At 52.3% G+C, this 12,839-nt stretch overlaps 3 protein-coding genes across 3 annotated transcripts; 1 reads left to right on the forward strand and 2 right to left on the reverse strand.

Moving 5' to 3' along the window:
• Positions 1–519: 519 nt before the first annotated feature.
• Positions 520–1,885, forward strand: PG985_012513 (Acetyl-CoA acetyltransferase IA; the record flags this gene model as incomplete). Its single annotated transcript, XM_066832279.1, has 3 exons — positions 520–584; positions 677–726; positions 801–1,885. 3 exons carry the CDS (start codon positions 520–522, stop codon positions 1,883–1,885), a joined length of 1,200 nt encoding a protein of 399 aa, XP_066680329.1.
• Positions 1,886–3,020: 1,135 nt separating this feature from the next.
• PG985_012514 (uncharacterized protein) lies at positions 3,021–8,278 on the reverse strand (the record flags this gene model as incomplete). The annotated part of the gene is made up of 5 exons (XM_066832280.1): positions 3,021–3,587; positions 3,645–5,357; positions 5,424–6,278; positions 6,459–7,271; positions 7,790–8,278. The coding sequence occupies 5 exons, from the start codon at positions 8,276–8,278 to the stop codon at positions 3,021–3,023; spliced, it is 4,437 nt and encodes a 1,478-aa protein (XP_066680330.1).
• A 928-nt stretch (positions 8,279–9,206) lies between these two features.
• On the reverse strand, positions 9,207–9,892 carry PG985_012515 (uncharacterized protein; the record flags this gene model as incomplete). Its single annotated transcript, XM_066832281.1, has 2 exons — positions 9,207–9,299; positions 9,371–9,892. 2 exons carry the CDS (start codon positions 9,890–9,892, stop codon positions 9,207–9,209), a joined length of 615 nt encoding a protein of 204 aa, XP_066680331.1.
• Positions 9,893–12,839: the final 2,947 nt, after the last annotated feature.

Raw genomic sequence — 12,839 nt, forward strand, 5'->3', positions numbered from 1 at the left:
CAGAGAAAATGATGATGTTACCTAGAAGGCCAATCGAAGCACGACTGTCGAAGAGTGAATGATCAATTGGACTGTCAGGATTCCCTTCCCGGTAGGCGAGGTGAGGTAGTATCGTCCTACACATACCCGACTGCTGTAAGCCCGAAGCGTGCCTCGAGGACATTACGGCAACAGCGCTAGCCCTTAGAAGTGGCGTGTCGGGGACTGCTAGCTCTGAATAAACCCGACAGTGAGACCCCACGTCGGCGGAAGCTTCCTGCCTTCTGCAAGGGGCCGGCCTGGCGGTGAGGTGAGGGGCACTTGGAAGTAAATAGATGTTCTAGCAGTATTATCTAAGATTAATAAGGGACCCGACTTCGTTTTCTTGGTATACATAGACGTTGAGAGAAAACTAGTACCGGCCTCTCCCAACCTGCCTATCTGTAACCTTCTTCTCTTTTTTTCTTTCTTTCTTAGACTTCTTCGCCTGCCTTCTCGTTCACTTCTTGAAGCTATTCCAATCCTCCTCATCTGCCCATCATGTCTGGTCTTCCTACCGTCTACATTGTCTCCGCCGCGAGAACCCCCGTGGGCTCGTTCCTCGGGTAAGTAGACAACAGATTGCACCCATTGGGTTGCCCCCTCAACGTGGCCACATTTCCCGACCAGAATCTAACATATCTCGTTCTCCTCGCAGTTCGCTCTCCAGCCTGAGCGCAATCGACCTGGGCTCCAAGGCCATCAAGGGTAGGTTCCCTGCCCACGTGCAGACCCCTCCGACCACCGGGCGCCAAAAGCTAATTGCCTCGCCTCGTTTCTAGCCGCTGTCGAGCGTGTCCCCGAGATCAAGCCCGAAGATGTCGAGGAGGTCTTCTTCGGCAACGTCCTGTCCGCCAACCTGGGCCAGGCCCCCGCCCGGCAATGCGCCCTGGGCGCCGGCCTGCCCAAGTCCGTCGCCGCCACCGGCATCAACAAGGTCTGCGCCTCGGGCATGAAGGCCATCATCCTGGGCGCCCAGACCATCATGACCGGCAGTGCCTCCATCGTCGTGGCCGGTGGCACCGAGTCCATGTCCAACTCCCCCCACTACCTGCCCATGCTGCGCAACGGCGCCAAGTTCGGTGACCAGACCATTGTCGACGGCATGCTCAAGGATGGCCTGACCGACGCCTACAAGAAGGAGCACATGGGTATGTCCGCCGAGCTCTGCGCCGAGGAGCACGGCTTCGACCGTGCCGCCCAGGACGAGTACGCCATTGAGACCTACACCCGCGCTCAGAAGGCTACCGAGGCCGGCATGTTCAAGACCGAGATCGTCCCCGTTGAGGTCAGCGGCGGCCGTGGCAAGCCCCCGGTCCAGGTCACCACCGACGAGGAGGCCAAGAACCTGAACCCCGAGAAGCTCAAGACGGTCCGCCCCGTCTTCAAGCCCAAGGACGGCACCGTCACTGCCGCCAACGCTGCTCCCCTGAACGATGGTGCCTCCGCCCTCGTCCTCATGTCCGAGGCCAAGGTCAAGGAGCTGGGCGTCAAGCCCATCGCCAAGATCCTGGGCTGGGGTGACGCCGCCCAGGAGCCCGAGCGTTTCACCACCGCCCCCGCTCTGGCCATCCCCAAGGCCATCAAGCACGCCGGTCTGACCGACAAGGATGTCGACTTCTACGAGATCAACGAGGCCTTCTCCGTTGTCGCCCTCGCCAACATGAAGCTGCTGGGTCTGTCTGGTGACAAGGTCAACGTCTTCGGTGGCTCCGTCGCCATCGGCCACCCCCTGGGAGGCTCCGGTGCCCGTATCGTCACCACCCTGACCACCGTCCTGCGCGAGAAGAAGGCCAAGATCGGTTGTGCCGGTATCTGCAACGGTGGTGGTGGTGCCAGCGCCATTGTCATTGAGAGCCTGCAGTAACTGCAAGGTAGCTCAAAGCTGTAAATGACGAAGCAAAAAAACGAAGCTTACAACAACTACTACCACTTACATATGTGCTTGCATCTGAGCGAGCACTTGCGAGTAGTATATCACGACATGATGTTGGGGATACCCAGAGGCTCCTCGGAGTACTCCTACCTATCATATAAACCCCTTGCACGAAAATGTGCTAATTAATAATGAACAAATGATTCCCAACGTTATTTCTTTCTCCAACCGTTGTCCATAACCCTGATGCCTGTAGTTGTCTATCAAATTCTACCTGTGTGATTCTGCAAGCCGATTTAGGTTTGCAAGGCAAGTTTTCAACATTGTCTTCAGCTTGACCACATTTCACCTGCATGACGTTGCAAAGTTACCTACATATTTTACCCTACATCTTTTACATCTTGTACGGCGGCGGAGTGCCTTCACCATACGTCATATACCATGGCCCAGAGTGTATCGCAAGGTAATACGGACCTGAGAGCATTGATATCACTGTGGATGACTTGAATGTTTACCAATGTGCAAGTATTTGTCAAAAATATGAAGCAAGCTGACGATACCTAAGCCTAAAACCCCATCTATAGTACAATTACAAAGTGGAAAGAGCCCGGCACCGGGGATGTTTCGCGACTCAAGTCCGGAAAAACTGCTGCGTCTCGCTCCTCTCCTCTTACTATGTCTTCATCGTAAATCATGTACGTCAGATACCGACACGCACGCGGCGGTCTTCTGAGCCTTGATTCGTTTCTAGCACCTGCGCACCTCCCTCCGTCATCTTGCCCGTTGCAACCGTCTCGTTTCGTCTCTGCGCACTAAAATCCTGTCCCCAAAACCACTGTGTTCTGCGTAGAAATGAAGAAATAAATATCAAAGGAGGGAGAAATCTCGACAAGGGGACGACGATAAAGGAGGTGGTTGGTCTCCGGGTATGCTTCGAATTAAAATGCCAAATTGGACGCTGATGCGTGTAAAGCGCTCTCGCAATGCTGAATGAGCTCCTGAACGCCGAACGGGATGCCGCAAAACTCTCTGCTCATTGGGGTAGATGCCCGCCGAGAGAAGATAACATACACACAAGGTAGGACTGCACACACAATGAACAAGTCAAAGTGCGTTGTGAGCCGGACTATTCGATACCTTCCATGCTGTCAGCACCCTCCCCGCTCTGGCCGCGAACGTCCGAAGTCGGTGCAACGCCTTCCTTGAACCATTTCTGGAACTTTTCGTTCGCTTTTTGCACTTCGTCCGGGTTGACATTGCGCATCCAGGCCGAGTTCATGACGAACTTCTCACTGAACAACTGAGAACGATGTTCCGTGACAGCAGAAGCCCGCTCAGCTGCCTTGGCCTTCTCCTCGGCCGTGTCAGGTTCGGTCGAGTAAATGAACCATTCCGAGGTTTCCTCTTCCCAATGAATCTTGTTGGAGTTCAGGCAGATCCGCAGCACCAAGTTCTCATCGTAGCGAAGAGGCTTTGGCTGGTCGCCATCGTCCGAATCCACATCACTAGAGGGGAGGTTACGGGCGAGCACCGTCTTCTGGAGCCGGGAGCGGGGAACGCCTTCAGTGGGTTCCACGCGCATGTACGACGAGATGTAGTACTGCCATCGTTCTTTCAGCTCCATCTCATCCATGTAAAATGTCGTATCGTCACGCTGCAGCCAGCGAATTGTGGCTTCGGATTTCCCGGGGAACTAGGGGGTGTAAGATGTCTGTTTGTCTGAACATAGCTGAAAGAAGGACAAACTTACCCAGCAAATTACGAACATGTCGTTTTCCTTAATGCACTTTTGCGCAAAGGTGCGCGCGCTTATCTCTGTCTGGTAGCTGGTCTCCTCTTGAGATCGGCTGCTCAAGAATTGCGCAATCAGATCCGGCGTTTTCTCCTTGGAATCAGTGCTCGTGCAGACCAAGGACAGACGACACAAGGTCTTGAGAAGGTCCTGGATGGTGTAAAGAGTCCACCCCTTCTTAAGGTAGTAGTGTCGCATGACCTCTTGGTACCGGTTCTCGTCGATATCGCCGTTGATGTAATCTTCGATCAGCTCGACCGTCTTCGGCCAGTACGACTCTGGGTCGTGCTCATCAAAATAGTTGATCTCGTTGACAGAGATGCCCAGTGCTTTGGCCGGCTTCTTGCTCTTAGCGCGAGTGATTTCATCCTTGACACTCTGTCCGCTCTCCTTGATATCCTTTAACCGCTTGTAGAGGGTCTGGAAGATGCTGAAGAACACGTAAACAGTCTGGTTGCAGTAGAAGTTGTACCAAGGCCGCGGGAAAAAGCCATCGGCTTTCAGCTCGCCATCGCCATCGATCAAAGACTCATTTCCCTTTACAAGATAAGCGCGAGGCACGATAGGCAGCCAGCTCTCGTTTGTGGTCTCAGACGGCACGGCATCCTCATGGGCGTCACCTGATTCATCTTCGTTCGCTGAGCCTACATCAGGCGTCGTCTCCTTGCTGTTAGATCTGTTGGATGTGGTACCGTCTTCCTTCTCTTTGCGGCTCTTAGTTCCGTTGCGACCAGGATCCAGCACGCCACGTAACAGATCCGACTTCTTCCCGTTGCGACGAGTGGAACGACCGTTGGTCAGTTCGGCCGGCAATTGTTCCTCGGCATCTTCTTCAGCAGACTCGCGTTCAATGTCGTGAAGTCGGTCTTGGACCTTCTCTTCGGGCAAGTCAAAGAACTGAGGAATGAACGACTCGAAGAAGTCGACAGTCCTTTCCTTTTCGGATGCACTGTGATGTCCGTTGTTCGTGCCATAGAGAACCATGAATCTGAGCAGATCGAGGATGACTTCTTGGTCACCGAGCTCGTACGCGAACTGGTAACGAGGAACCTGGGCTCTAGCACTGCGGAGCCTTCGCTGCTCCTCGTTCTTTGTCTTGATGACATCGACGAGGTGCTTTGCAGAGAGGCTGCGCTTGTCGTTTTGCTTGATCTGGATACCCATATGATCCAGACTCTTGAGATGCATGATCTCAGTCTGGGCTTGCCAAACCTTCTCCCACTCTCGCTGTGTGAATCGCCATTCCTCGTCCTTCTGTTTCAGCCTGGCTAATACAACAGGCACGACTGAGAAGGGATCCTGGAACATGTCGTTGACGACCTCGGCTCCCTTGTCCACGCCGTAGATCTTCTTAAGGACACGCTTGTAGATGGAGGTGCTGGGGCCTCCAAGACCAGGTGGCATGACAAAAGTCTCCCGCTCGTGGGGGCTCATGTTCAGCATCTGTTGGGCGATCGGCTCCAACAGCTGTATACACTTAACATTCAGCTCAATGTTGTAGTCGTAATCGTGGCGCTCTTCCTCGATACGATGGAGACCTTCTTCAAAGGCATTCTTTCGGTGAGCGACAAAACCGGAATCTTCGGAAGCCCAGGTGGGATGCGAGGCCCATTCGTCGTTGAGGACAATATTGCACATTTCGTCGCGACCGCTGCAGGGCTTGAGCTTTTCCTGTAAGAAAGCTGCGTTAGTAGGTAGTTACCAACAAACTATTAGCGTGATCCGGTGTGAACTTACTCGGCGGGGGAGAAGGCGGTAGCTGGGACCGCTTGCTCGGCAGTTGCTTAGCGAAACCTTTTCAATAGGCGGCCGGGGCCGGTTCTCGATAATTTCATCGTTGCCCTCGTAGTTCAGGAAGGCTCGGAACCAGTTCATAAGCTCTGGGTTGCCCCCAATGAAATTGCTGGCTTTGTGTACCAGGTCATTCTCGTCGATAAGACTTTGCGAATACATGTTGCAGAGCTTCAGGAATTCGTTCATGGCACCGCGGTTGTTCATGAACTTCTTGACCTTTTCGAAGAACGCGAGCTCGTCAGACGAGCAATTGCCGGTCGATGTCGGGGGCAGTGGTTCAGGCATGACTGGTGTAAGAGTTGGCTCAATCGAAGGCCCATCGGTAGGAAGAGGCTTGTGACTGAGCTTGGCTCGCTTGTTGCTTCCGGTTGCTACGCCTGGGATGGAGCGCTGGCTGACAGGAGGAGGTATGCTGTCAACCATGCTTGGTGCAGCGGCAGCAGGCGCTGGTTTCTCGTTACGAGGGCGCTTCTTGTTCTCCTTGGTGGCGCTGGCGGGCGGCGCAAAGCTGCCGACCGGCGGCATCTTCTGGCCGTCCCGCATCGTGTGGCTCGGTTGCGGTGTGGTCTGCGCGAACCCAGTCATGGCCAGCATTTCTTCTGAGCGAAGGTGCTGGCCCTTGTTGGACGCGGCTGACTCGGGCAGAAATTGCTTGAAATCCTCGAGCAGGTCTGGCGCAGTATTGAAAAGGCTTGTGACTTGTGAATAAACGTCCTGGATGGGTTTTTGTTCGCGTTGGTACGTCTGTAGTATTTCCAGGAACTGTTTGTAGATTTCGGGTTTATCCTGGAAGCGGTTCTGTGGGTAGCAGAAAAAGTCAGTAAAAGCTGAATTCTGCGAAAAGTCATGCATTATTATTGAATTGTTCCATAGAGTGGCTGGGAGGAAAAAACGACGAGGTGCTGTAAAATCAACAGTCGGGACAATCCAAACATTGTTCTGCGCTGGGTTAAGATTGGGTGGTTTTTTTTCTCTTACCTTTATCTTATTGACATAGCTTATGGCATGGTTGAACTCCACTGGCCCTCGCTTTTCCATGCTTGCACTATTCTGAGCAGAGCCATTTGTACCACTCTGCCCCCCAGGAGTTGGTGTGAGGGCGTTACGTGTACCGGGAGCGTTTGGAGTGGTAGAATTGTTTTGCGGAAGTTGAGAAGCACCGCGCTGTTGCTGCGCTGAGCCGGGTCCATCAAACGGAGCCGTTTGGCCGGGCCCTTGACCTTGTCCGAAAATACCGGGGCCGTTTGACACTGGCACGCTAAAAGTCGCCTCAGGACTCTCGATGCTATGCTGGGGCTGCGTTTGTTGTTGAGACTGTGGCGGCGGTACCGGTGCTGGCGCCTGCTGTTGCTGTTGAGGCGGCTGCTGTTGCCAGTTTCCCGGTCGGTGGTTATTGAAGAAGGGCGCGTTGGCACTCAGATGCGAATTGTCGCCGTGGTCGCGCTTCGCGGGTATCTGTTGGACAGTCGTGCCCATGGGCGTCGTGACGCGAATCGCGTTCGGATTGCCGCCTTCGCCGCATTCGATTCTGTAGCCCGGGGGCAGGAACGTGTTGAAGCCTTGAATGAGATTCGGGTGGCCGGCAAAGAGATCGGATACGCGGTTGATGACACCCGGAGTGTCGATGCTGCAGAATAAATCAGCTGTCGTCGATTTCCATGCAAGTTTCCGGGTGTGATCTTGTACTGACGTTTGGCTCTTAAAGTCTTTCATTATGTCCAGAAACTTGTTGTAGACGTCGGGTTGATCCGCAAACTGCACCTTTACCTGGTCCAGGTAACTGAGCGCATCCTGGTTGGAAGAGAGATTAGCAAATGATTGATGCGTGTACACGGTTGAGCTTCCGACAGAAGATAATACAGGATATTCTGGGGTCGCGCGACCGGGACGCCATGGCATCGAGCGATCCGCGATGGCGAACCCTGAGCGAAACATTTCGGCGGACAGGTGTCGTCAGGAGTTTGCATGAGAATGAAGACTGTGAAATGACAAAGATAGAGTGAACGCTATAGTGTAATGCGCCTGGCGCGGTCTCGCACCAGATCGTGGGGCGTAGCGATTGGTGGGACAACTCAAACGTCTCTTAGGGGGGTGGTGAAAAGGAGGGATTCCGCTCCGTCACGTTGACTCTTCTTTGCGCAGAGAGTTCTTGACGTGGGATGCTGCCCATGGGGGAATGTAAAGGAAGCGACTCGCGGGGTCAGGATGAATAACACACGGACGTGTCGCGTCATGGGATGGTTAGGTTGGGCCACTTGGTTCCTTTCAAACATGCAAAACTATGAGGCGCCAAAACCAGCCATTCTTACATTTAAAATGGGTTGCTGTCCCTGTTGTAGCGCCCCAGGGCCGCCTCCACCAGGTCCAAACGGCACACCCTGCGCGGGCGGCCGATTGTTCTCTTGCTGCAACGGACCACCAAAGAGTGAGCCCGCGCCAGCCGACGAAGCCGGCTGTCCTGGATTAGGACCGCCGCTCAAAGCACCGAACATCTGACTTGACGCCGTCTGCGCCTTATTTGGTATCGATCGGTTCGAATCGGAGGGCATGGGACCACCGCCAAAGGCCGGCGCGCCTAAAGGCACGTTTGGCGGGGCAGAACCATGACTTGCGAGAAGGCCTCCAGGACTGTGAATAGCTCCAGGGAGTCTTGAAGCGACGGGTTGATGGATGGGCAGGGAGCCAGCGTTGCTGTGGTGGGGGGTACCAGTAGGCGCTGGGTAGGACTGGTCGCGATGATGTCGTTCGGCAGAATCCCGATCACGATGCGACATCTCATCAGCCGGATGAGGGTTCATGGTTGGAAATGGTCTTTATCTGTTGTGAATCATATCAGCGAATGCCCCGAGCGAACGATTGCCCAACATGTAACGGCCGGTCAGGAGATTGCGACGTGGTTGATTGGATTGCTGTCCAATAGCTCCCTATTTTGGAGAGACCACGCAACCCGACCAGATAGCTCTCCGGTATAGGCGCGGGCGAGAAAAAGACAGGTGAAGCAGAACAGACCTTCTACATTAGATCAAGTATGATAGAATTGAGTGCAGTGCACATCTGGACCCGTTAGTATAAACGCGACGATGAGGGTTGTGTAAGAAACCAACCTTCCCGCCGTTCTCGATTCAACCTGCAGCTATCTGACCCGCTAGCGATAAGATTAGCGGCCAAACCCTTATCCGAAACTGCCTGAGGCGAAAGCGCCAGCCTGCTATCAAATCTGTGATAAGTGCAGTCTGCATGTGGTGTATTTAGGTGAGCTGCGATATCGCAATGCAAGAGATGTACAACCCGTTGTTTCCCAGATGGGGTCGGATTCCGCATCATACAGCAATCAATAGTCCCCTGAGCAGCCTACCCACCATCCAGCTTGCAACTTTTGCCATGTGGAAACGGTCCAACTGGTGACTGGTAGTTGACGACTAACAATAAACTGGCGATGCATATGCTTGGCTCAAAATATGAAAATCCAAGGGACTTCATTGACATATACTTAGGGAAATTCCAATAAAACATGGAGCTATTATGAAAGCATCCCACAGATAGGAAAAGCGCACGATGTAGCTGATGTGGTTCATGGGTCTTATTGATCTGCAGATAACCATAACGCCTTTGTGCGCAAGTCTTTTGAGGTTGTGTTGAGGAGCTATCGGGGAGGATGCTCCCTATTTTACTTATATAGGGGCATCACATATATTTTTCCAAGCGTGAGAGTATATTCACAAGTATTCAAGCGTAATTCCGAACCCCTCTGATGATCCATACTTCCCCATTTGCGACCTTACCCGCGACACTATCCACCTCGATGCCCTCCGGTTGTATCTGCAACACTGTCAGCCTCAGTAGTATCAACAGCGGCACCGGTGTTCATATTGTCACAGGCTACTACTCACCACTTTCATTCCATCCTTGTTTTCCCACCAGATCTCCTTGTCGCCTGCCAACAGGCTCTTCACCTTCTCGCCCTCCTGCCAGGGCGACAAGGGCAACACGTGCGCTTCGCCGAACTTCTTGAGATTCTTCTGCGCGCGGTCTCGGCCCTCGTCGCCCTCGTACGCGGCGGCGGTCCCGAACGCCTCGTAGTCCCGCGCATCCTCCCAGGGTTTCTGGGGGAGGGCGTCGATCTTAGAATTCAACGGGGCCAGCACCGTGCTATTTTGCGACGAGTCCTCCAGCCGTTGCTCGATTGATGCGACGTCACGTGTAAGCGATGCGAACAGATTGATGCTTCTATCGCGACCCATGACGTCGGAGAGCATCACGTTGTTCTGTTGCATCCTAGGTTGGTCTGAGGATGCCATGATGGGATGTTGTCGGGAGTCGTCTGCGCCGGCCAGAATGGGTGAGTGCGCAAGTCCCTGGGAGAACGAGACGGCTGCTAGTAGATGGAAATAGTAGAAGGTATCTGGCTTCATGTTGAATGTTTCTGGAGTGAGAACTCGCCGACGCGTGTTAGTGAGGTGATACCATGTTAAAGCATGCCCAGCAATGACATCATCCCGCGTTACGCCTGCGAATTATGCATACAGGAGCACCTGCATATCTCTGCATCGCGCTACTCTTTAGTAAATGGCCAACACTATTATTGGACACTGTAGATACCTAATGCCAGCAGTCCATGGAGGTAGCTGTGACAAATGTCATTTTCAACCCCAAATATATCCAAGACACCTATGAATTACGTCGTATAATTCCCACATTCATATACCGACGATAATGGCCACCTGGCGGCATGTACAGCAATGTTCAGGGCGCAGTCGTAAACAATATGAAGTTCTAGCACATATACTTCTACGAAACGCTTTATACATACCTAATTGGTCCTCCTTCCAATTTCCTCGCTAGAGGTGATGGTGACATGGGTCTAATGCAGAATATACCTAGGAGCACCTCAGAGATACGCAGGAATATGGCGAGTTCCATCGTGCCGGTAAGGTCGATTCTCATGTCGGCCTGGAATATGAATGCTAATCCGAAACAGGCAGTGGTAATTACAACACTGGATGGTCGGATCATTTAATCTCCAGAACGTTGCTTTGACTTATGACAGTATTTAGAAGAGAGGCACATACTCCATTACCAGAGTATAACAGGCAGCGAGACCGAGCACTGGGCTACAGATGGAGACCATGTGAGTGCGTTTCAACAGCCCATAACACGACGACCCCCATGATAGTTTTGACAGCAAGTCCTACCCCTTTCGGAATGAAAACTCGTGAGCAGAAGGGTATAACCCTGAGATCCATAACACCCAGCAAGTTCAGGTACAGTGGTTGGCGTGCCATGGTGATCTATATGTTGTACGGGATACATCAGTTATTGGTCGAGATAGATACTAAACGAAAGGGCTTGTCACTTACTCGAAGGATAAGAGGAAGGTTGCTCAGTACTGGTGACCAAGAATTACCAGTGCCCCTTCTCTTCAGCAGCATCAATACGTGACTCACAGGCTAAACACCCGGGGATCGAGAGGTCCATATGACCATGCATGTCAAAGGGGTCATACAAGTGCCCTGGATCCCTATCTGCGCGGTGGCCATGATCTGGAAACATCAACCTCCTGTATACACCAAGCTGAGCATCGACCCCTGGTTTTCAATCACCAGACGGCCGTTGCCGGAGTGGACTAGCCCCCTACCTAGACTATGGCCTTCTTAGAGCTTCATTTCCTGCAATATGATGTGTCTCCTTGGTCTGTGGGTGGCATACTAGACTCTCTTAGGTTTTTGTAATGTGTTACCGCTGCATCCCCTATATCACTTCCCAGGACGGACCAAGACTTGCTGCAATGATATTTGCGTATGAAGCCTGGGAAGATGCATGAGAAATACGGTACGGAGTTCCTCGACATTGCTGAAATGCAGAGCTTGTGTATATATAGAGAATTAACGATAAGTAAACCCCGATCATTCGTATACATCCTGACGAGCTCCACACTATCGTCTATGACATAGTCGATCAAATCTACGCCAGTGGCGGTCACATGCATGACAAGCAACAGCATTATCCAAACACGGTGGCGGAACCCCTAACGCGGTCCTCATCCGGCACCAGGGACCACGAAACGCATTGAATTCGGCGTGGTGTAATCCATCGTTTCTTCTCACGTGCTCATATATTGAAACACAAGCTGGAAGTGTATCAATTGGCCCAGCGCTCTTGTGACAAGATACTACGGTGGAAGCAGGTACCCATCGACGTCAATGAGGCATACAACTGCTTCGCTGCCGACACCATCTCGCAGTACGCCTTCGGCCAGCCGCTGGGCTGCTAATTCATTCTGAAAGCTGGGGCGCCTAGCAGCAGATCTTCAAGATTCTGGCCCAAAGAACCTGGAACGGATCATGCTCGAGCAGTCAAGCTATCTCTATATCACTACATATGAGGCTTTGCGTCTTACATATGGCGTCTCCCCTCGCAACCCGCGCATTGCCGGAGATGAAATATTGACATACCAGAAAAGGAAGTACGACTATGCCACCCCAAAAGGGACGCCCATTCGCATGGGTTCCGCGATCCAGCACCATGACGAATATATATTTCCACATTCTTACATCCACAAGCTCGAGCGCTGGCCTGGTCGCATGTTAGGCCAGAAAAACCACGCACTGGAGAAATACACCATGTCTTCCTCGAAAAGGATCCGACAGTGTCTCAAGGTGCAGTGAGTACAAAGGGAAACTTTGCGGAACTCCCCTCTATATATGATAGTGTGTTGGCTGATATACTTTCTTTGTGCTCTTGCTGCTAGCCCTGCGCTCTGCGAACTTCATCTGGTCACAGCAGCACTGGCATTGTGGGTTCTTCCTCATGTCCGGCAGCATCGGACAACACAAGACATCGATTGCAACTTTGATCCCGTGGTTCCTCAAATTTGAAAGGGTCGTAAAGGGGAACGTGTTCTGATCTTAATTATTGTCGTATTCCACGCTCAGATGTGAATGAGCGATTATTGGCTCCGAAGCCCGTCGTTGTCGCAGTTGTTGGTATACCTACGTAACTCGTGTCCAATGGCGTGCAGCTTCACGAAGCTGAGTCGATTGGACAAGTAATATGCATCCAGACGCCTGCCTGCGCATCAGTTTTCATCTATGTTGCAGCAGACGGGCTCATAGTTTTAATGTCGTCGTTGACGAATCAGTATTTGCCTGCTTATGCCACAGCCTCAAGATGTTGTGCGAATTCATATAGCGTATATGTGTTTACCCCAATTCCTAGTGCATTCATTCTATATGGACCAACTGGCAGGATATGTATCCCGTACAATTATTCCGCGTTTATTCCATCGTTATTCGGTGGATGACGTAGTATAATTCGAGTGTTGTGCGTTGCTTCCAATGGGTATACATCAATAGGGTATTG

This window comes from Apiospora marii (genome assembly GCF_038362585.1).
Source record: "Apiospora marii strain CBS 49790 chromosome Unknown utg000009l_segment0_segment0, whole genome shotgun sequence".
Classification (NCBI taxonomy): domain Eukaryota; kingdom Fungi; phylum Ascomycota; class Sordariomycetes; order Amphisphaeriales; family Apiosporaceae; genus Apiospora; species Apiospora marii.